The 23735-nt window shown below is 43.4% G+C and overlaps 2 protein-coding genes across 7 annotated transcripts in view; both read right to left on the bottom strand.

Annotated features, from left to right (window-relative positions):
- The window catches only part of LOC112224714 (CSC1-like protein 2), a 93823-nt gene extending 78915 nt beyond the window's left edge, over positions 1-14908 (bottom strand). For 2 of the 3 annotated variants that reach the window (XM_042305823.1, XM_042305826.1), the window contains exon 1: positions 14631-14908. The gene's annotated coding sequence lies outside the window, so the exon portion shown is untranslated. The remainder of the gene's footprint in view (positions 1-14630) is intronic. The other variant, XM_042305825.1, reaches the window with a different exon arrangement.
- Positions 14909-19366: 4458 nt separating this feature from the next.
- LOC112224715 (calpain-1 catalytic subunit) overlaps positions 19367-23735 on the bottom strand; it is a 41311-nt gene continuing 36942 nt past the window's right edge. For 3 of the 4 annotated variants that reach the window (XM_042305818.1, XM_042305819.1, XM_042305820.1), the window contains 5 exons: positions 23168-23236; positions 22520-22598; positions 22326-22439; positions 21240-21298; positions 19367-21083 (listed from right to left, as the gene is read on the bottom strand). In XM_042305818.1, the coding sequence (XP_042161752.1) occupies positions 21057-21083; positions 21240-21298; positions 22326-22439; positions 22520-22598; positions 23168-23236 (348 nt within the window). In that variant the 3' untranslated portion in view covers positions 19367-21056. The other variant, XM_042305821.1, reaches the window with a different exon arrangement.

Here is a 23735-nt window from a genome sequence, read left to right as displayed (position 1 = left end):
TGTGTGTGTTGGTTAATGTTGGTGTTAGTAGGTCGAAGAGGCAGAGAAAAATAACTGTTTTTTTGCAGTACACACATCAGATTGCTTGTTAGCCTCTTAGCCCATTAACCTAGTCTGAGAAACAGCTCTTAACCTAGTCTGAGAAACAGCTCTTAGCCCATTAGCCTAGTCTGAGAAACAGCTCTTAGCCCATTAACCTAGTCTGAGAAACAGCTCTTAGCCCATTAGCCAAGTCTGAGAAACACCTCTTAGCCCATTAGCCCAGTCTGAGAAACAGCTCTTAGCCCATTAGCCTAGTCTGAGAAACGCCTCTTAGCCCATTAACCTAGTCTGAGAAACAGCTCTTAGCCCATTAACCTAGTCTGCGAAACGCCTCTTAGCCCATTAACCTAGTCTGAGAAACGCCTCTTAGCCTAGTCTGAGAAACAGCTCTTAGCCCATTAGCCTAGTCTGAGAAACGCCTCTTAGCCCATTAACCTAGTCTGAGAAACGCCTCTTAGCCCATTAGCCTAGTCTGAGAAACGCCTCTTAGCCTAGTCTGAGAAACAGCTCTTAGCCCATTAACCTAGTCTGAGAAACGCCTCTTAGCCCATTAACCTAGTCTGAGAAACGCTCTTAGCCCATTAACCTAGTCTGAGAAACGCCCTAGCCCATTAGCCTAGTCTGAGAAACGCTCCAGCCCATTAACCTAGTCTGAGAAACGCCTCTTAGCCCATTAGCCTAGTCTGAGAAACGCCTCTTAGCCCATTAACCTAGTCTGAGAAACGCCTCTTAGCCCATTAGCCTAGTCTGAGAAACGCTCTCTTAGCCCATTAGCCTAGTCTGAGAAACGCCTCTAGCCCATTAGCCTAGTCTGAGAAACGCCTCTAGCCTAGCCCATTAGCCTAGTCTGAGAAACGCCTCTTAGCCCATTAGCCTAGTCTGAGAAACGCCTCTTAGCCTAGTTAGCCTAGTCTGAGAAACGCCTCTTAGCCTAGCCTAGTGAGAAATTAGCCTAGTCTGAGAAACGCCTCTAGCCCATTAGCCTAGTCTGAGAAACGCCTCTTAGCCCTAGTCTAGCCCATTAGCCTAGTCTGAGAAACGCTCTAGCCTAGTTGAGAAAGCCTAGTCTGAGAAACAGCCTCTTAGCCCATTAGTCTAGTCTGAGAAACGCCTCTTAGTCCATTAACCTAGTCTGAGAAACGCCTCTTAGCCCATTAGCCTAGTCTGAGAAACGCCTCGTAGCCCATTAGCCTAGTCTGAGAAACGCCTCGTAGCCTAGTTTGCGAAACGCCTCTTAACCTAGTCTGAGAATAGCTTCCAAGCCAAACCACTGCTGGGGGCATTACCACAACTATCCCCTACACCACCCCAGGGACTGTTCAACTTTTTATCCCAGGGATAGGGATGTTTTTCTGGGATCCAAGCATATGAAATCATGTGACCTGTCTGGTGAGTATGCAGGCCATGAAAGAACTGGGCAAATTTCAGCTTCCAGGAATTGTGTACAGATCCTTGCGACATGGGGCCATGCATTGTTATGCTGAAACATGCCGGAGGTGATGAAACGCCTCTTAGCCTAGTCTGAGAAACGGGGAGGATGAAATCTCTGTGCATTCAAATTCCCAGTCGATGAAATGTATTTGTGTTCTTAGCCTAGTCTGTCCGTAGGGCCCATACCATAACCCCACCGTCACCATGGGGCACTCTGTTCACAACGTTGACATCAGCAACCCGCTAGGCCACACAACGCCATACACGTGGTCTGCGGTTGTGAGGCCAGATGGACGTACTGCCAAATTCTCCACGTATCGCCAAACTGGAGGCAGCTTATGGTAGAGAAATTAACATTACACTCTCAGCAACAGCTCTGGTGGACATTTCTGCAGTCAGCAATTAATGAACATGCACCTGTGGAACTGTCGTTAAGACACTAACAGCTTACAGACGGTAGGCAATTAAGGTCACAGTAATGAAAACATAGGACAATGAAGAGACCTTTCTAGTGACTCTGAAAAACACCAAAAGAAAGATGCCCAGGGTCCCTGCTCATCTGCGTGAACGTGCCTTAGGCATGCTGCAAGGAGGCTTGACTGCAGATGTGGCCAGGGCAATAAATTGCTATGTCCGTACTGTGAGACGCCTAAGACAGCGCTACAGGGAGACAGGATGGACAGCTGATCGTCCTCGCAGTGGCAAACCACGTGTAACAACACCTGCACAGGATCGGTACATCCAAACATCACACCTGCGGGACAGGTACAGGATGCAACAACAACTTGAAATATCCAATAAATGTCATTCCACTTCATGATTGTGTTCCACTTGTTGTTGATTCTTCACAAAAAAATACAGTTTTATATCTTTATGTTTGAAGCCTGAAATGTGGCAAAGAGTCGCAAAGTTCAAGGGGGCCGAATACTTTCGCAAGGCACTGTATATATAATTTTAGAATAAGTCTAACGCAACAAAATGTGGAAAAAGGGAAGAGCTCTGAATACTTTCCAAATGCACTGTGTGTATATATATATATATATTTTTTTTAAATTTGTTATATAAATATATATCCACGGTTGACATGTCTGTGACTAGAGAAGGCTGCTCCAGCCAGTCTGAACAGGACAACACTCAGCACTGTAACACTGTAGCACTGCAACACTGTAGCACTGTAACACTAACATTCAGCACTGTAACACTGCAGCACTGTAACACTGTAACACTGTAACACTGTAACACTGTAACACTGCAGCACTGTAGCACTGTAACACTGTAACACTGTAACTAACACTGTAGCACTGTAACACTGTAACACTGTAACACTAACATTCAGCACTGTAACACTGTAACACTGTAGCACTGTAACACAGTAACACAGTAACACTGTAGCACTGTAACACTAACATTCAGCACTGTAACACTGTAGCACTGTAACACTGCAACACTAACATTCAGCACTGTAACACTGTAACACTGTAACACTAACATTCAGCACTGTAACACTGTAACACTGCAACACTGTAACACTGTAACACTCAGCACTGTAACACTGTGACACTCAGCACTGTAATACTGTAACACTCAGCACTGTAACACTGTAACACTCAGCACTGTAACACTCAGCACTGTGACACTCAGCACTGTGACACTCAGCACTGTGACACTCAGCACTGTGACACTCAGCACTGTAACACTGTAACACTCAGCACTGTAACACTGTAACACTCAGCACTGTAACACTGTTAACACTAGCACTGTGACACTCAGCACTGTGACACTGCTCCAGCACTGTGACACTCAGCACTGTGACACTGTAACACTGTAACACTGTAACTGTAACACTGCAACACTCACACTGTAACACTCAGCACTGTAACACTGTAACACTCAGCACTGTGACACTCAGCACTGTGACACTCAGCACTGTGACTCAGCACTGTGACACTGTAACACTGTAACACTGTAACACTCAGCACTGTAACACTGTGACACTCAGCACTGTAATACTGTGACACTCAGCACTGTAATACTGTAACACAGCACTGTAACACTCAGCACTGTGACACTGTAACACTCAGCACTGTAACACTGTAACACTCAGCACTGTAACACTGTAACACTCAGCACTGTGACACTCAGCACTGTGACACTCAGCACTGTAACACTGTGACACTCAGCACTGTGACACTCAGCACTGTGACACTCAGCACTGTAACACTCAGCACTGTGACACTGTAACACTGTAACACTGTAACACTCAGCACTGTAACACTGTGACACTCAGCACTGTAATACTGTGACACTCAGCACACTGTAACACTCAGCACTGTGACACTCAGCACTGTGACACTCAGCACTGTGACACTGTAACACTGTAACACTGTAACACTCAGCAGTAACACTGTGACACTCAACACTGTGACACTCAGCACTGTAATACTGTAACACTGTAACAAGCACTGTAACAACACTGCAACACTGTAACACTCAGCAACACTCAGCACTGTAACACTGCAACACTGTAACACTGCACACTGCAACACTGTAACACTGCAACACTGCAACACTGTAACACTCAGCACTGTAACACTGTAACACTCAGCACTGTAACACTGTAGCACTGTAACACTGTAACACTGTAGCACTGTAACACTAACATTCAGCACTGTAACACTGTAACACTGTAACACTGTAACACTGTAGCACTGCAACACTGTAACACTGTAACACTGTAACACTGTAGCACTGCAACACTGCAACAAAGTATTGTTTTAACTTATTATTTCCCAACAGTCAGTGTTTTCCGCTAGCGCCGGCTGTCTGCTATACAGCCGTTTAGTCCATTTTCAGCCGGGTACTTTTCCCACTTAAATCAATTAGGCTGCTATTAAAATGTGCTAGTCAGAATAAAGGTTCTTCCGAGCCCTCTCCCGCTACAATGAACGATATGCATCTTCTAGCCATCTATCGATAGGACAGGCGACCTGTCAGTCACAAAGTGAGCGATGACAGGAAAACACTGCTGGTTTGACAGTCTGCTGCGTGTGTTGCAGTCGAATTTCTACACCAAGGCAGAGCATGAATCTAATGTCCCATATAATGTGGTAACGATGAGTCGATATCCACAGCCTATTGTTATCTGGGCAAGTGTATTTTCTTTTGTGTGCAGGGTAAGACATTAACAATGGCCGCTGGGGGGGGGTGTAAAAACACACGCGAGCTGTCCAGAGCAACACAACTCTACTCGCTGAGCTTATTTATTTAAGGCAAAGTGATTTACAAAAGTAAACCTTTAATAATGAACATACTACCAATATGGCGGCTACAGTTGATTCAGCGTAGCTAGCCTACTGTAGCAGTGTCCATATCTCTTTTGGCACATTTGTCTTAAAAAAAGGGGCAGTGTCCTATTTTCAAATCTTCTCAAAACTCAAAGTTGCATGGCCTTTATCAAAAACTCAACTTTTAGATTTCATGATATCCTAACTGATACCAAATTTACTTTGACTAATAAATGATGGTTAAGTCAACTAGCCATTTGTCAGTATAACCTACTATTCAAAGGTGAAGGTGAACAGACTATAGATGACTGGACAGGGTGAACAGACTATAGATGTCTGGACAGGGTGAACAGAATATAGATGTCTGGACAGGGTGAACAGAATATAGATGTCTGGACAGGGTGAACAGACTATAGATGACTGGACAGGGTGAACAGACTATAGATGTCTGGACAGGGTGAACAGACTATAGATGTCTGGACAGGGTGAACAGACTATAGATGTCTGGACAGGGTGAACAGAATATAGATGACTGGACAGGGTGAACAGAATATAGATGACTGGACAGGGTGAACAGACTATAGATGTCTGGACAGGGTGAACAGACTATAGATGACTGGACAGGGTGAACAGACTATAGATGACTGGACAGGGTGAACAGACTATAGATGTCTGGACAGGGTGAACAGACTATAGATGTCTGGACAGGGTGAACAGACTATAGATGTCTGGACAGGGTGAACAGACTATAGATGTCTGGACAGGGTGAACAGACTATAGATGTCTGGACAGGGTGAACAGACTATAGATGTCTGGACAGGGTGAACAGACTATAGATGTCTGGACAGGGTGAACAGAATATAGATGACTGGACAGGGTGAACAGACTATAGATGTAGAGTCATTATCATTTCTACACAGGTTAGATTTAATTATTAATCATTTCAATGTTGCTTGAGTTTTTTAAAAACCAACCCGTGGGCCATACTGAACGGGCTCACGGGCCAGTCTGAACGGGCTCACGGGCCAGTCTGAACGGGCTCACGGGCCAGTCTTGAGTTTGACACGTCATCTAGCCTACATCTTCCTCCTGAACTATAGAACAGGTTAACTCTGCAAGTTCAGACCCATCTACAGAACTGAATGCAACAGCATACTTTCCTCATAAATCAATGACTCACAATAAGAAAAACAAGCATAGTTACACATGCTTATCAGAACTGACGAGTCATTATCAGTCTAGGAAGTTCCAAAATGGCACCCTATTCCCTACATAGTGCACTAGGGCCCATAAGGTTCTGGTCAGAAGTAGTGCACTATGTAGGCCATAGGGTCCCATTTGGGACTGGTTAGGATGTTCCCATATTCCCGTCAACATATTTAATTGAATCTAATATGCAGAATCTGCGAAGGAGAGGGAGGGGACTTCTTAGAACAAACAAACCTTCGGTCTGCACTTCGACTCATCAAATGGATGGCTGTCACTCTAGTCCACACACAGAGCGTACTGAGAGCATAGCTCAGGGTTTAGTGTGTGGTAACCTTGACACAAAACAGTCAAAAAACACAAACAAACAAAAACCAGTGTCTAAGTCAGAGAGAAAACACAGTATCAGCCAACTGTCCAACCTACACTACAGTATCGGATGCACAACTTCCACACTGACCCAGTTTTCCAAAGGATCTCCATTGTCTTTTTACAGACTTTATATCTCGTTTTAGTCGTTTAAATTTACACCCCCCCCCCAAAAAAAAAAGTAGTGGCCTGCTGCTAAATGAACACAGGGGCAGCACTGTACTGACTACATGACAGTACCAGCTGTAGTCAGAGATGTATAGAAACCCTGGGTTGATGATGCTATGTATAGGCCAATGAGAGGCTTTGAAGCCACAGGTCGGCCATACTGGCACTAACCAGAAGAAGCAGTCCTCCATAGGAATTCTACAGCATTTCAATTAAAATGGGCACATTTAAGTATTTTTTGTTGTATTGAGGATCAGCAACATCAGTAGTATTTATTGGGATCCCCACTACTCTTCCTTAATCCAAACAGGAAACAAAAACGACAGATAAAATACATAATATGATAACGCAACATCACATAATCTCCTGCCTTCAGCCTCTGCCTTCAGAAACAGCCTCAGCCTTCAGAAACAGCCTCAGCCTTCAGAAACAGCCTCAGCCTTCAGAAACAGCCTCAGCCTTCAGAAACAGCCTCTGCCTTCAGAAACAGCCTCTGCCTTCAGAAACAGCCTCAGCCTTCAGAAACAGCCTCAGCCTCTGCCTTCAGAAACAGCCTCAGCCTTCAGAAATAGCCTCAGCCTTCAGAAACAGCCTCAGCCTTCAGAAACAGCCTCAGCCTTCAGAAACAGCCTCAGCCTTCAGAAACAGCCTCAGCCTTCAGAAACAGCCTCAGCCTCTGCCTTCAGAAACAGCCCCAGCCTTCAGAAACAGCCTCAGCCTTCAGAAACAGCCTCAGCCTCAGCCTTCAGAAACAGCCTCAGCCTTCAGAAACAGCCTCAGCCTTCAGAAACAGCCTCAGCCTTCAGAAACAGCCTCAGCCTTCAGAAACAGCCTCAGCCTCAGCCTTCAGAAACAGCCTCAGCCTTCAGAAACAGCCTCAGCCTTCAGAAACAGCCCCAGCCTTCAGAAACAGCCTCAGCCTTCAGAAACAGCCTCAGCCTTCAGAAACAGCCTCAGCCTTCAGAAACAGTCTCAGCCTTCAGAAACAGCCTCAGCCTTCAGAAACAGCCTCAGCCTTCAAAACAGCCTCAGCCTTCAGAAACAGCCTCAGCCTCTGCCTTCAGAAACAGCCTCAGCCTTCAGAAACAGTCTCAGCCTTCAGAAACAGCCTCAGCCTTCAGAAACAGTCTCAGCCTCAGCCTTCAGAAACAGCCTCAGCCTTCAGAAACAGCCTCAGCCTTCAGAAACAGCCTCAGCCTCAGAAACAGAAACAGCCTCAGCCTTCAGAAACAGCCTCAGCCTTCAGAAACAGCCTCAGCCTTCAGAAACAGCCTCAGCCTTCAGAAACAGCCTCAGCCTTCAGAAACAGCCTCAGCCTTCAGAAACAGCCTCAGCCTCAGGACAATTACCCCAAGCTACCTTCCAAAGTTGTGGCAAAATGGCTTAAGGACAACAAAGTCAAGGTATTGGAGTGGCCATCACAAAGCCCTGACCTCCATCCTATAGAACATTTGTGGACAGAACTGAAATAGCATGTGCGAGCAAGGAGGCCTACAAACCTGACTCCGTTACACCCAATTTATTGTGGGAAGCTTGTGGAAGGCTAGCCGACACATTTGACCCAAGTTAAACAATTTAAAGGCAATGCTACCAAATACTAATTGAGTGTATGTAAACTTCTGACCCACTGGGAATGTGATGAAAGAAATAAAAGCTGAAATAAATAATTCTCTCTACTATTATTCTGTAAAATACATTCTAATCTCTGAAACCTGCTCGTCATTACCGTAAAATACATTCTAATCTCTGAAACCTGCTTGTCATTACCGTAAAATACATTCTAATCTCTGAAACCTGCTCGTCATTCCCGTAAAATACATTCTAATCTCTGAAACCTGCTCGTCATTCCCGTAAAATACATTCTAATCTCTGAAACCTGCTTGTCATTACCGTAAAATACATTCTAATCTCTGAAACCTGCTCGTCATTACCGTAAAATACATTCTAATCTCTGAAACCTGCTCGTCATTCCCGTAAAATACATTCTAATCTCTGAAACCTGCTTGTCATTACCGTAAAATACATTCTAATCTCTGAACCTGCTCGTCATTACCGTAAAATACATTCTAATCTCTGAAACCTGCTCGTCATTCCCGTAAAATACATTCTAATCTCTGAAACCTGCTCGTCATTACCGTAAAATACATTCTAATCTCTGAAACCTGCTTGTCATTACCGTAAAATACATTCTAATCTCTGAAACCTGCTTGTCATTACCGTAAAATACATTCTAATCTCTGAAACCTGCTCGTCATTACCGTAAAATACATTCTAATCTCTGAAACGTGCTCGTCATTACCGTAATGCACCAAAATATTTAGGAGATATAATATCAATCATTTTGGCTTAAGAGCAAATTCTTATTTACAATGACAGCCTAGGAACAGTGGGTTAACTGCCTTGTTCAGGAGCAGAACAACATTTTTTTTTTACCTTGTCAGCTCTGGGATTTGATCTTGCAACCTTTCGGTTACTATTCCAATGCTCTAACCACTAGGCTACCTGTTCTAACCACTAGGCTACCTGCTCTAACCACTAGGCTACCTGCTCTAACCACTAGGCTACCTGCTCTAACCACTAGGCTACCTGTCTCTAACCACTAGGCTACCTGTCTCTAACCACTAGGCTACCTGTCTCTAACCACTAGGCTACCTGCTCTAACCACTAGGCTACCTGCTCTAACAACTAGGCTACCTGCTCTAACCACTAGGCTACCTTCCGCCCCAAAGACAGTGTGGACATGGTTCAGACACGGTTAAGGACTATGTCTTCCTACTAATTAGGCTGTGTGTGACGTTTTAAACATGTGTAATGTTCGGTGTGGACCCCAGGAAAAGTAGCTGCTCCTACTGATCCTGAACGGGGGACCAAATAAATACCAAAAATTCATGTGTTTAATTAAGTCATTTTTTGTTTTGAGTCGACTTCACGGTCAGACCCGGGAGGCAAGCCCAGTTCCAAATCAATACGCCCACTCATCCACCCCGACCAACCAGCTTAAATGTGGTTTTGTTGTCTTATATAACCATACCAAACGTAACATATCACACTAATTTGAGTGTCCCAGAATTTACGTTTACTACGTTCCATCTTGGTCTATGACACCAGGATGGTCAGATTTACTCAGGAGGCACACAATGCAGCTCAGGCATAGTGTAACGGATGTGAAACGGCTAGCTAGTTAGCGGTGGTGCGCTAAATAGCGTTTCAATCGGTGACGTCACTTGCTCTGAGACCTTGAAGTAGTGGTTCCCCCTTTGCTCTGCAAGGGCCGCGGCTTTTGGGGAGCGATGGGTAACGATGCTTCGTGGGTGTCAGTTGTTGATGTGTGCAGAGGGTCCCTGATTCGCGCCCGGGTATGGGCGAGTGGACGGTCTAAATTTATACTGTTACAATAGCATGTAGGCCTATTGCTTCTACTGTGTTTCATGTTTTCACTCAGGTTGCCGGTGCGGACCGAACCGGACCGGAGCTCCCCATTCCGAATGGTTCTGTATGAACACCCTGACTATTTACTTCACCTCAACTAAACACAATCACCCTCCTAGACATGAGCTGTCTTCAGTCAGTCAGTCAGTGTATCTCTATACAAACTGTTTCTGTACTGTAGGCTAGGTCGGGACACTAACTGAGCTACCGTCACCTATCCCCCTGATGCAGCCGGTTGCTAGGACACCACGGTTCCGTCACACCAAACAAACAGAAGGCGCAATGAGGCTGAACATCACATGCTCAGCCTTAGTTCAACTCTAGACTAGGTGCATGGAGGCAGGATAATGGGGCTGAACATCACATGCTCAGCCTTAGTTCAGCTCTAGACTAGGTGCATGGAGGCAGGATAATGGGGCTGAACATCACATGCTCAGCCTTAGTTCAACTCTAGACTAGGTGCATGGAGGCAGGATAATGGGGCTGAACATCACATGCTCAGCCTTAGTTCAACTCTAGACTAGGTGCATGGAGGCAGGATAATGTGGCTGAACATCACATGCTAAGCACTTGGTTCAACTCTAGAGAAGGCCAGCAGCATACCACCCTGCATTCCACTGCAGGCTTGTGTCTGAAGCTAAGCAGGGTTGGTCCTGGTCAGTCCCTGGATGGGAGACCAGATGGTGTTGGAGGGCCAGTAGGAGGCACTCTTTCCTCTGGTCTAAAAAAATACCTCAATACCCCAGGGCAGTAATTGGGGGCATTGCCCTGTGTAGGGTGTTGTCTTCTGGATGAGATGTTAAACGGGTGTCCTGACTCACTACAGATATCAGCCAAGGCCAAAAAATAGTCATTTTGTATGTTCAACTAGCTGGCTAGCTAGATGAACACTGCTTACATCTGACCTGCTGGTAATTATGAAGCTCAATGTTAGCTAGTTATCTTGTAGTGTCTGTATTGCCATTGTTGGTATGGAAGCAGGTTCAGTGTGTACAGAAGGGCATTATAGTACAGCTGTAGCAGTCAACAGTCAATAACAAGTAATAGGACATGAATTCATTCATGCTTTAACCTATATTTTTAGAATGTGTCTTACCAGCATAAACCTGCTCTCCACCACCAGTACACGGAGATGACCAAGTAATCAAATAAGCAACAATTCAGGTATTTTGTCTTTGTACTTTGAGCATATTGCTTGGACTTGGGGGTTCAATTACTTATTGCTGGGATGCAGGCTATAATGTCTGGTCTATTTTAGTCTGTTTTCCTCCTTTACAGCTGTAATGGTCTGGAGCCTGGTGGTGTTGTGGCCAAGGAGCTTATACTCCGATGGAACCAGGTTTCAGCTGCTGTGCAATGCTGACGTCCTTCCTCCCAGAGAGGTGAAAGCCATCCCCCGGACTGGACATAACCAAACAATGAAAAGGCCGCGGACATGACATGTCCTGCTTCAAAGGGCAGGACAGAAATATGCTCTCGGGCGAGATTCCTTTGTTCATATCATAACCTGAACCAAAGTTCCTCAAAGGATCCGATGATATAGGCCGAAACAGTGTTTTCACCTAAGCCTTTGTGTTTTAAGGTTTTACCTAAAGTGTAGCCTACTATCATTAGCACTTGGAAGTTAATGAAGTATTTGGTCTCGCTTTAAATGGACGTGCATCTTATAAAATGGCTTCATAAACACTAGATAAATGTGTTACAAATCTATAACTGTATGTCATGCTTTATAAAGGGTTCATAAATGTGACATAACCGACTATGTCAAATGTGACAAACCTGTGTTTTATTAGCGACAAACATGGCTTAATAAAGGCCTTATAAATCACATTAAAAATGGAGGCTTCACAAAGCATTTATAACCCATCATGCATCTTGATAGAGCATTATTACAACGCCAGGATATTGGGTTTGAATCCTAGGACCATCCATACGGAAAAACATATTCACGCATGACGTAGTCACTTTGGATAAAAGCGTCTGCTAAAATGTGATGTATTATATTTCACTAAAACATTTATAGGATGGCACAACCTCTTTCCCTCTTGGATGCATAGTCAATATTGGACTTGATCTCAACTTTCCCCAAAATGCTGTGCTGCAGGATGACACCGTAAAGTGCAGTCATGCACAGCCAAAAATAATGTTAGGGGCATTTAAAAATCAGTGTACACGTTTTACTTGTTTTTTTACAAAAAAAATTCAGTTTTGGTTTAGTTTTTCCAAGTTCTGAATTTCCCCCATCTTGTCAGTGTTACCCCAGGTTTCACACTCCTAAAATAAATAAAAAATGCTGGATTTCCCCCATCTTGTCAGTGTTACCCCAGGTTTCACACTCCTAAAATAAATAAAAAATGCTGGATTTCCCCCATCTTGTCAGTGTTACCCCAGGTTTCACACTCCTAAAATAAATAAAAAATGCTGGATTTTCTCACAACAATGCATAAAACAAATCAGGGGATTATTTTTTAGGTCTGGAATTTGAGTGTAATTATTATTTCACAAAGTTATTATTTCTTAATTCCAGCTATAATAATACAAATAATTTAATGTTTCCACACTAAAATCAGAATAAACAAAAAAAATAAAATCACATATCGGTCGGGCTCTAGACATTTCCCATTTCATCTCAGAACCAAGGCACGAGAAACAATCCTGTATTGAGAAAATATTAAACAATGTGTCTTTTGCATAGAACTATGGGCTGTAGCATTCACTTCAACATGTTTTTTTCAATAGACGATCAATCTTGCAGAATGCACGGCCAGTGTTTGGCACTCGTTATAGGCAGTGGGCTGTCACTGGGGCGGCAGGGTAGCCTAGTGGTTAGAGCGTTGGACTAGTAACCGAAATCTGTCATTCTGTCCCTGAACAGGCAGTTAACCCACTGTTCCTAGGCCGTCATTGAAAATAAGAATTTGTTCTTAACTGACTTGCCTGGTTAAATAAAGGAAAAATAAAAAATAAATTAAACTGCAGAAAGAGTCCACCCACACCTTTACAGAAATGTTATCAAATTTGCTATTTCTCTTTTATAGCCCAGTTTCAACATCTCCAAAATCATACAGAAAATGAGGGCGTTTTTGTTATCATAAAAAGGTGAATGGATGTGGTTTACTAAGCAGGGGTGCAGCACTCATTCACCAGTGCACAAATATAATATGGCCCTGATTTATCAATGAAAACATGCACACAGTTTGATAAATACCATATGCGGCGCACGCAAATCCTATAATCTCCGGTTATGCCAAAATCCTGTAAGAAATTCACGAACGGTTGATAAATGACGACTCTGGGTCTTTATGAATGGATCTTTGCACCAAAGGTATCTTAGCAACAGCCTGCCTGCTCCTGCTACAGCCACTGGTGGTAAAGGAGTCAGGAGGGACAGTCCACAACTAACAAGTGACTAGTGTCAACCAGTGTGGCCCTATTTAGTGCAATACTATTGCCCAGAGTCCTGTAGGACATTGAATAGGGCACCATTTGGAAAATCAACCATAAACTCAGTGTTCTGTACAGAAATTAGTGTTTTGATTAACTAGAGACCAAACTAGGCCTCCTTAAAAGATACGCTTGGTGTATATAATCTACTTTCACTAACAGCCACAGTGTGTGTGTGTGTGTGTACGCACTTTTGTGTCCCATCAATATTTGACCAAAGCCAGTCACCAAACCCCAGACAGAGGCCATCTCATATTCATCCTCTCTGTATAAGGAGCGCTGTCATTGTCACTGGACGTTTCAAAGGAGCAGTGGTTTCAGTAGCTCTGGCGTTAGTGAAATTAATACTCAGCATTATCAAGACGCACTAACGTCCTGGACCAGAGCTATTGGTTTCATTGATAAACTACTCCCAGTCCCCAGCAAGCCCTCCTTAACCAGAGAGCATTCCCATTGCATGAGCGGCAGCCTGGCAATTTCTCTTTCACTGTAGGGGAAACACTTACGAAACTGTCACAGAAAACTGCAGAAAAGGCCCTATGCAATGATTAATGAAATGAATTGTGGTTGCAGCACACGATGAAACCGATGTCCGAACATAAGGAGTAGGTCAAGCTAGCTATTATCAACACTAATATGTGGATGATCCATTTCCCCCACTAAAAAAAACGAATCCTGTCAGATTTGGGTTGTTGACCATAGCTCAAGAAATTACACCGATTTACTGCACATGACATTAAATCATGAGCAGTCCTGCCTATTTCTCTCAAAAGTAACGTTAGTGAACATAATAATAATAAATAAGCTAGCTAAGTAGTGTAACTCTCGATAAGATTGAGCCGTTCATCTAAAGATACTAAAACGTTAGCATGCTAACGGCTGTCTAGTTGAACCGACAACAGCAGTTAGCCAGTTAGCATGCTAACGGCTGTCTAGTTGAACCGACAACAGCAGTTAGCCAGTTAGCATGCTAACGGCTGTCTAGTTGAACCGACAACAGCAGTTAGCCAGTTAGCATGCTAACGGCTGTCTAGTTGAACCGACAACAGCAGTTAGCCAGTTAGCATGCTAACGTCTGTCTAGTTGAACCGACAACAGCAGTTAGCCAGTTAGCATGCTAACGTTAGCAATCAAAACAAATGACATGTTTTATTTTTTAAATGAGAGTTTAGCTACGTCGTGTTAGTTAACTAAATCGTTTTGTTTACTAGCTAAGTACGATAAATAGCTAGTTGGGGAAGCATAGCGATGGTTTACCTGCTATTTGATACGCAGTGGCTTTTCCCAAGCCAACCAAGACAGGCGAGCTCCACACACACACACACACACACACACACACCTCGATCCAAAACGAACAAAAACACTTCGTATTATATCCAGGTCTTGTATAAAATCCCAGAAAATGAAATAGTCCCTTCAAAGCAAAAAAAAAAACAAAACAAAAACAACAGGATAAGTAGGAGTTAAGCAGCCCTGGAGACAATTACGGCAGCAGAAGCTGACCAAGGCAGTGGCGTCGGATCGGATGATGCGAGGGGAGTACCCGTTGAAATGAATAGGGCGTACCAAAAGCATAGAAATAGGAGACACAGAACAGATACATAGATGTATGTTCCTCTCAAACCAGTGCGTTTTATGACAAATATACCATATTTTTCCTCGTGTAACCCCTTTTTAGTTGAGTAATCAATCAACGAACGTACAAGCTCTTATCAGATTTTTTTTTAAATGCATTTCGGTGCGCATTTGGTCCTAAATATGTTTGCTAATCATTGGGGTCGCTTTTTGATGACGTAGTTCACGTTGGTATGGCGCGTTGTTGAAAAGTAGTAGGGGGGCAACTAGCCACCCCCTAAGAACAATGTCTAATTGCTGACACAAGAAAGCAACGTTTAGAGAAAAAAAAATGGTTTGTAGATCAACTATAAAGGGATATAAATTGCTACAGTTTTACACTTAAGTATTTAAATAAATGTTTTTAGAAAATGTGCATTTATGTTTTTCTCCATACAATCCACAATGTATAATTCAAGATTTTAAATCCCAGTAGTCTTTAAAATTACAGGAGAAAAAGGTTTTCAATAGTTGTTTTTCATTCATAAATATTAATTAGAACATAACTAATACAACTGGAATATAACATTTAATAACTAAAAACTTAATTCAGTGTAACATTGATGTGGCAACTCTTATGCTCTGCTATTGCATGATTCAAATTTGCAAATTGGCCACAAATATTCCATCCCTATTAAATTGGCGCACAACTCATGGGCCCACCTCCTGTACCGCTCACACCTAATCCAGTCCCCACCTGTGACTGAAAATAGGGGCAGAAGTACCAATTGAAAAGCGCTCTTACAAACGTAGCTAGCTATATGCCATAAAATGCTGTGTAAAATAGCTAAAAGGCAATAAAGTAACACTAACTGTATAGCTATCAGTGACTAGTGGAAACATTTACAACTGCAATTAACTTTCTTTACCTTTTTAATGTATTTACCTCAGACAATCTGGTAGAAAGATTGCTAGCAAGCACTCCTAGCAGCTTATGCTAATTAGCTAGCATTTTCTGCTATTGAAGATTGAATTCTTTGGCCTGAATGGCAAGCATCAAGTCTGGAGGAAACCTGGTAACATCCCTACGGTGAAGCATGGTGGTGGTGGTGGCAGCATCATGTTGTGGGGATGTTTTTCAGCGGAAGGGACCGGGAGACTAGTCAGGATTGAGGCGAAGATGAACAGAGCAAAGTACGGCGTGATCCTTGATAAAAACCTGCTCCAGAACGCTCAGGACCTTAGACCTGGACTTGAACCCAATCAAACATCTCAGGGGACCTGAAAATAGCTGTGCAGCAAATGCTCCCCATCCAACCTGAGGGGTTGAGAAGAATGGGAGAAACTCCCCAAATACAGGTGTACCAAGCATGTCGCGTCATAATTCAAAATACAGAGTAATGGGTCTGAATACTTATGTAAATAATCCGGTTTTTTTTTTTCTAAATTAGCAATAATATATTTGTTACTGTTTTTGCTTTGTCATTCTGGGGTATTGTGTGTAGAAGGATGGGGGGGGGGGCAATTTAATACATTTTAGATTAAGGCTGTAACCAAATAAAATGTGGAAAAAGTCTAGAGGTCTGAATACTTTCCAAAGGCACTGTATATCTACAACTTTTTCAAAAAATTAGATAAATCTCCAAACATTTGTTGAGCAAGAGCATTGGCAGCCAGGGAAAAATGTTCAGATGTTCATCACAGCTTCCGTACACAGCGCCTATGGTGTAAACTACTGTACATGCATACCTTCTCACAGGTAGGACTGTAGAAATCTGCCGCACCTACACTTTGCTCTCTGTATGTTACATAATTCGGTAGTTAAATCCGAATGAATGCAATATACGTGGGCAAACAAAGTGGCCAAATCCATTATTTTATATCCTTTCTTGAGAAACATTTACTTTACGTGTGAGGAATGTGGATAACTTCCGGGCTGTATTCATTAGTCGGACAGTGGCAAAAAAAAACGAGTTTTAATTGGACACATTCAGGTAGGTCCCGCCCAGCGTCGTTCTGTTTGGTTTCTAGTGTATTCACCCCAGGGGCGTATCCCTTACCCCAATTCTGTCGCGAAACGGGGAGGGAACTGCCGGAAATGTGGCCAATAGAAACTCCCGTTTTAGTTGCAAAACGGGAACCGTTTGGACTCGTGATGACACCCAAGGTATTATGCAGGCTGTCGGTAATAGTGTGATAAAGTGCGCTAGACCACCCGAGAGGTGGGGAAATTACTGGATGAGCAGAGTAGTGTAACAGTATAACATCCGTTACAGTAGCATGATGCTGCCATCACATTTGTTTGATCGGTGTTAAAGGATAGGACACCAACACAGAGCAAACAATTATCTTTATTAAATACACAATTTCACAAGACTGCGTGCATGACATGCTAGGTGACCTAAATTCCTGCAGTCTCTGTAACCCAATCAGAAGTGCTGCAATGACCTGAAGGCCTAAGGCATACCTGCTAAGCGTGATAACGCGCTTAAGTGAAACTACACACACACACGCGAGGTTTACAATGAAGGAGAACGGAACATCTAAGGTGATACTATGACTTCACTGCAAACCGGGCCTAGCCCAATGAAACGCCATTGAACAAACATGCAAATTCACCGACTGCACACAGGGGCATCATAGCCTAAGACACAGTCCAGAGACCCACACACCCCCACCGAACTATGAAGTCTGCAATCCCCGTTCTGTTCACCACAGAACCCAAGCTGTATTTGTTTAAATGACACATTCCAAAAACATTTAAACAAGACTAGGCCAACGAAAGAGGACATATACATTGAACGTTTAAAAAAAACGTAGCTCTCCCAGCTGACGGGACCGATGGGGGTGTGGGCGAGTGTAACGCTGATACTTGCAAAGGCTACAAGCTCAACGTTCATTTTGAACAGCACCCCTCGCCAAGACCTGCCTGCACGCTCGGCTCTACCTCATGTCAGCTTCTCAGAGTCTTGCGCGCAATTAGTTAATGATTTAGTTTACATCCTCCCTTTCAAGCTGTCCTACAGCTTCATCATAATAGTACGGATGCTGGCTGGCTTTTATAGCTGTCACACCAACACTAATGCGGTGTTTGGAAGGTAGTAATTACTAGTTGGATGCGTTCATGTGCGTCGAATTTATTGAGAAAGGCCGGTTGGCTAATGGCCAACAAGCTGACTCAACCATGAACTGAATGTACAGCTATAATGCGTGTAAACTAATGATAGTGTTCACAAATCACATCAACAGATGGCTTTTTATACATGTTGTGTTGTTGTTACATTTAACTGCTGAAAGTGCTATAATCAAAGTAATTTCCTTAGTATGTGTTCAGGTCAAAATGCTATTATTGAGGTCATTAAGGCTCCCGCGTGGCACAGTGGTCTAAGGCACTGCATCTCGGTGCTAAAGGCGTCATTACAGACCCTGGTTTGATTCCGGTCTGTATCACAACCAGCTGTGATCAGGAGTCCCATAGGGTGGTGCAGAAATGGCCCAGCGTCGTCCGGGATAGGCCATCATTGTAAAATAAGAATGTGTTCTTAACTGACTTGCTTAGTTAAATAATGTCTAAATAAAATCAAATAAATCCTTAGGTGACGTCAAAATGTTATTGGGGTAATTTCCTTAGTGGGTGATGTCAGAGGTCAGCATGTGTGAGAAATCGGAGCTCGGGGATGATATGCTAGTCCGAACTAGGAAACTCCGAAATTTCCGATTTGCTGATTCATTGAACTTGGCACGTGTGTAACTACAACCAGTTAGCAATTCGGAAAATGTCCAAGTTTCTTAGTTCCGACCTCAATTTGAACGCGGCAATAGACGAGGTTCGCACTAGTAATTACGAGTTGGAGGCGCGTTGAAGTCCCCCCCACCCCAGTTTTACGTGGCAAATACCACCTTCTCATTTGATTATGAACTCAGCTTTATGTATGCCGGAGGGTGAGGAGAAGTCGCTGTAGTGACAATAAATATAACCTTTAATGCAGCCCTGCTACCATCTGGACCAGTAGCCCATCTAGATCAAGTACGTGTATTTGTATGCGTGATTGTGTGTTAAATCATGACAAAAGCTATACATACCTTTTATGAATTGTAAGGGCTCGATTTAATCCTTATCGCGGAAGTTTATTAAGCGCGATTTAAATTGAAAGGTAATTTGCACTGTGTGAATACGAGAACATGCATTTCAATTGCGCTGATCTACACCGATACGGATTTAGTGGAAGCCGATAGTGTCAATGACCATCCACTACAACAGGGCTGCCAAACTGTTTACACGGAGGGGCCCCGTATTTAAAACTTAAGACAACCAGATGTGGAGAGTTCCTTACTAATCAGTAACCTTTAATTCATCAAATACAAAGAGAGGAATGAAAAAAAAACCGGCAAACACTCCACCCTCTCCGTGGAATGAGTTTGACACGGGCACTACAGCATCAATTCACAAGAGTTTATTTAACATGAACATGTCTTTATTGAAGGCACACCCTACATTCACAATCACTAACAGGATTGACACAATCAGAACGTCTCTAACAGCAACATGTGGATATCAGATGGAATCAGAAATAATAGAGATAAATAAAAGTGATCTTTTATCTACTACTTTGAAATATGTAATGAAATGTCACTAACGAGCTGTGTCTCATTATAGGCAGAGACAGCTTGTTAGACATTTTCTTAGACAGTAGGCATTGTTTGATTTCATTATTATGTTGGACTCTTTCTCTCACAGCTTCCTTTTGGTTTTAGTGATAATTAATCCATATAGACAACTCAAGGTAAGATTAATAATAACCCAAAATCAACCATCAACCATCCCTTTAATCTGCCCCAAAATCAACCATCAACCATCCCTTTAATCTGCCCCAAAATCAACCATCAACCATCCCTTTAATCTGCCCCAAAATCAACCATGAACCATCCCTTTAATCTGCCCCAAAATCAACCATGAACCATCCCTTTAATCTGCCCCAAAATCAACCATCAACCATCCCTTTAATCTGCCCCAAAATCAACCATCAACCATCCCTTTAATCTGCCCCAAAATCAACCATCAACCATCAACCATCCCTTTAATCTGACCCAAAATCAACCATCAACCATCCCTTTAATCCGCATTGTAAATCCAATACACTTGGTCAGTGTCTAAAATAATGAGAATATGAAATATTTAAAACCCATAAAACTATGATTTGCTATACTTTCAGCCAGATCAGTTATATATTTGAGTGTTCAGTTCAATAACTAAAATACTGTATTTCCTCATACACAGTAACATTCTACAACTGCAGTAACATGATAACAACACACCAGATCTGAGACTAGTCAATACTGCCCCCTACTGGGCATAGTCAAATAATGTCTTCAATACAAGTTATACTGTGATCCATGCTGTTTACAGACATATCTACAGTTCTACAGTGACTGTTTTCTATCGAACAATTCCAACATTTTGTATAGCTAAGGAACCCCTGTAGCATGGGGTGTGTGGTCTTTAGCTTGGAACGGTCTCAACCTGCATTACATGGCTAATAGTACCCTCACTGCTATATGGGGTTGGCTGAGGTGGTGTGGGTGAGGTGGAGTGGGTGTGCTGTAATGTAGCTGGCTGGCTGAGGTGGTGTGGGTGAGGTGGAGTGGGTGTGCTGTAATGTAGCTGGCTGGCTGAGGTGGTGTGGGTGAGGTGGAGTGGGGGTGCTGTAATGTAGCTGGCGTGGGTGAGGTGGAGTGGGAGTGCTGTAATGTAGCGTGGGTGAGGTGGCGTGCTGTAGTGTAGATTGGCAGGCTGAGGTGGCGTGCTGTAGTGTAGATTGGCAGGCTGAGGTGGCGTGCTGTAGTGTAGATTGGCAGGCTGAGGTGGCGTGCTGTAGTGTAGATTGGCAGGAGTAACTGATTCACACTATAGGGCCGAACTGAACCGAACTGGTTATGCTGTCACCATAGTGACTGGAGCCGTGCTGGAAAGGACAATGGGGAAATACAACATCAGCACAGTACAGGTCAGCCCTATAGTCCAGGACCAGGCAGAGGACAGTAAGGCTAGGGAGCTCTTCATGGTCCCAGGGAAGAGACACTCTGCCGGGCACTTGGCTGTTCTGTCTCCTGGGATAAGACTGGTCCTCTTCAACCACACATGGTCATATAAAGCCACTAAACATATATATATATATATATACAGAGAGAGACAGAGGAGAGAGAGAGAGCAAGAGAGAGAGAAAGAGAGAGGAGTTAGACAACACACAGACCACAGGCTGCTGAAAGGCATGGTAGTTTGTTGAAATGCAGAGAATGATTCCCAGGACCCACCTCAGTGATGTTCATCTCAGCCACACCTTCTCCCTCTTTGTCTAGTTGCTGGAAAGATCCTGTTAGAATAGAAAGTCAACATAAACATGGGGCGGCAGGGTAGCCTAGTGGTTAGAGCGTTGGGCTAGTAACCTGTTCTTTATATCTGAAAGGTATTGGGGCGGCAGGGTAGCCTAGTGGTTAGAGCGTTGGGCTAGTAACCTGTTCTTTATATCTGAAAGGTATTGGGGCGGCAGGGTAGCCTAGTGGTTAGAGCGTTGGGCTAGTAACCTGTTCTTTATATCTGAAAGGTATTGGGGCGGCAGGGTAGCCTAGTGGTTAGAGCGTTGGACTAGTAACCTGTTCTTTATATCTGAAAGGTATTGGGGCGGCAGGGTAGCCTAGTGGTTAGAGCGTTGGGCTAGTAACCTGTTCTTTATATCTGAAAGGTATTGGGGCGGCAGGGTAGCCTAGTGGTTAGAGCGTTGGGCTAGTAACCTGTTCTTTATATCTGAAAGGTATTGGGGCGGCAGGGTAGCCTAGTGGTTAGAGCGTTGGACTAGTAACCTGTTCTTTATATCTGAAAGGTATTGGGGCGGCAGGGTAGCCTAGTGGTTAGAGCGTTGGGCTAGTAACCGAAAGGTTGCACCACCACCTAAAGGACATCCAGACAACTTGACACAACTGTGGGAAACATTGGAGTCAACATGGGCCAGCATCCCTGTGGAACGCTTTCGACACCTTGTAGAGTCCACGCCCCGACGAATTGAGGCTGTTCTGAGGGGTAAAAAGGAGGTGCAACTCAATAGTAGGTAGCTGTTCTTAATGTTTGGTACACTCAGTGTATATAAACACAATGGAATGTCTCGTGTAACCTTTGCTAGGATATTACCTGCTCTCTGCTTCATAAGGCATTACCATTAATCATTGAAATACTAGACTAACGACGACAACAAATATTTCCATTCAAGTCAATGTGCCGTGACGAGAGGGCCGGCGGCCACACTGACTGTACAGTAATTCTAGTTTGATGGCACTAATCATACATTCATCATGACTAATATACTATACCGTATAACAGTACTAACAGGAAATGACAGTACTTACTAAACATGGCTTCTAGTTTCACCAGACAGCAGATGAAGTTGTCAAAGTCTATGGCCTCGTTCTCAGCATAGCGAGCCACCAGGACCTGATTCAGCCTGTTGTTCAGTTTAAAACCTATGAGGGAGACGACAGAGTCAGTAGTGTGTACGTGTGTGTGTGTACGTGTGTGTACGTGTGTGTACGTGTAACTATACCTGCCGACTCCACAGCAAGTCGCATCTCATAGGAGCTCATGGATCCTGACTTGTCCATATCATATTCTCTATAGATGACCTACCGATAAACACACAGATCATATTCTCTACAGATGACCTACCGATAAACACACAGATATCATATTCTCTACAGATAACCTACCGATAAACACACAGATATCACATTCTCTATAGATGACCTACCGATTAACACACAGATATCATATTCTCTACAGATGACCTACCGATAAACCCACAGATATCATATTCTCTATAGCGCAGTCAACATGCACAGGGCTTACCATGAAAATTACTTTAAAATATGCACTGTCAGCTTTATTGTGCCTGGCACTATAGCGCACCTTGGATTGAATCCACCATACAGATTTGAAAGTGGAAGTACATTCTATGCATACTGTGTGTGTGTGTGTATATATATATATATATATGTTCTGTTGTTTCTGTTACAAAAGATGGAGATGAACGCAGAGTAATATTCCTTTAATCAGTATTGTGGTCCTTCGAGCGAAATACAAACCCAGGGTCCTAAGGAATTACAGTCCCCTTAGCTCTCACCAACAGCAGGTTCCAGACACGTAAATATGATCTCCTTGTAGTTGTGTGGTAGAGAGAGAAACCAGACCTTACCAGCCACTTCCTGATCTTATTCCAGAGGATTTGGAATTCTATCAGGCCGAGACGGGCACTGCCATCTTTCTGAAGGATCTCCGGGTCAAAGAATGTAGAGGAATAAAGAGAAACACTCAATAACTGACTGTCTGACTGAAACACTCAGTAATTGTCTGTCTGACTGAAACACTCAATGACTGACTGTCTGACTGGAACACTCAGTAACTGACTGTCTGACTGAAACACTCAATAACTGACTGGAACACTCAGTAACTGACTGTCTGACTGGAACACTCAGTAACTGACTGTCTGACTGAAACATTCAATAACTGACTGGAACACTCAGTAACTGACTGTCTGACTGAAACACTCAATAACTGACTGTCTGACTGAAACACTCAGTAATTGTCTGTCTGACTGAAACACTCAATGACTGACTGTCTGACTGGAACACTCAGTAACTGACTGTCTGACTGAAACACTCAGTAACTGACTGTCTGACTGAAACACTCAGTAACTGACTGTCTGACTGAAACACTCAATAACTGACTGTCTGACTGAAACACTCAGTAACTGACTGTCTGAC

Source organism: Oncorhynchus tshawytscha, linkage group LG25 (assembly GCF_018296145.1).
Source record: "Oncorhynchus tshawytscha isolate Ot180627B linkage group LG25, Otsh_v2.0, whole genome shotgun sequence".
NCBI lineage: Eukaryota > Metazoa > Chordata > Actinopteri > Salmoniformes > Salmonidae > Oncorhynchus > Oncorhynchus tshawytscha.
Note: the sequence above shows the minus strand (reverse complement) of the source record. Positions and strands in the feature narration are given on the sequence as shown.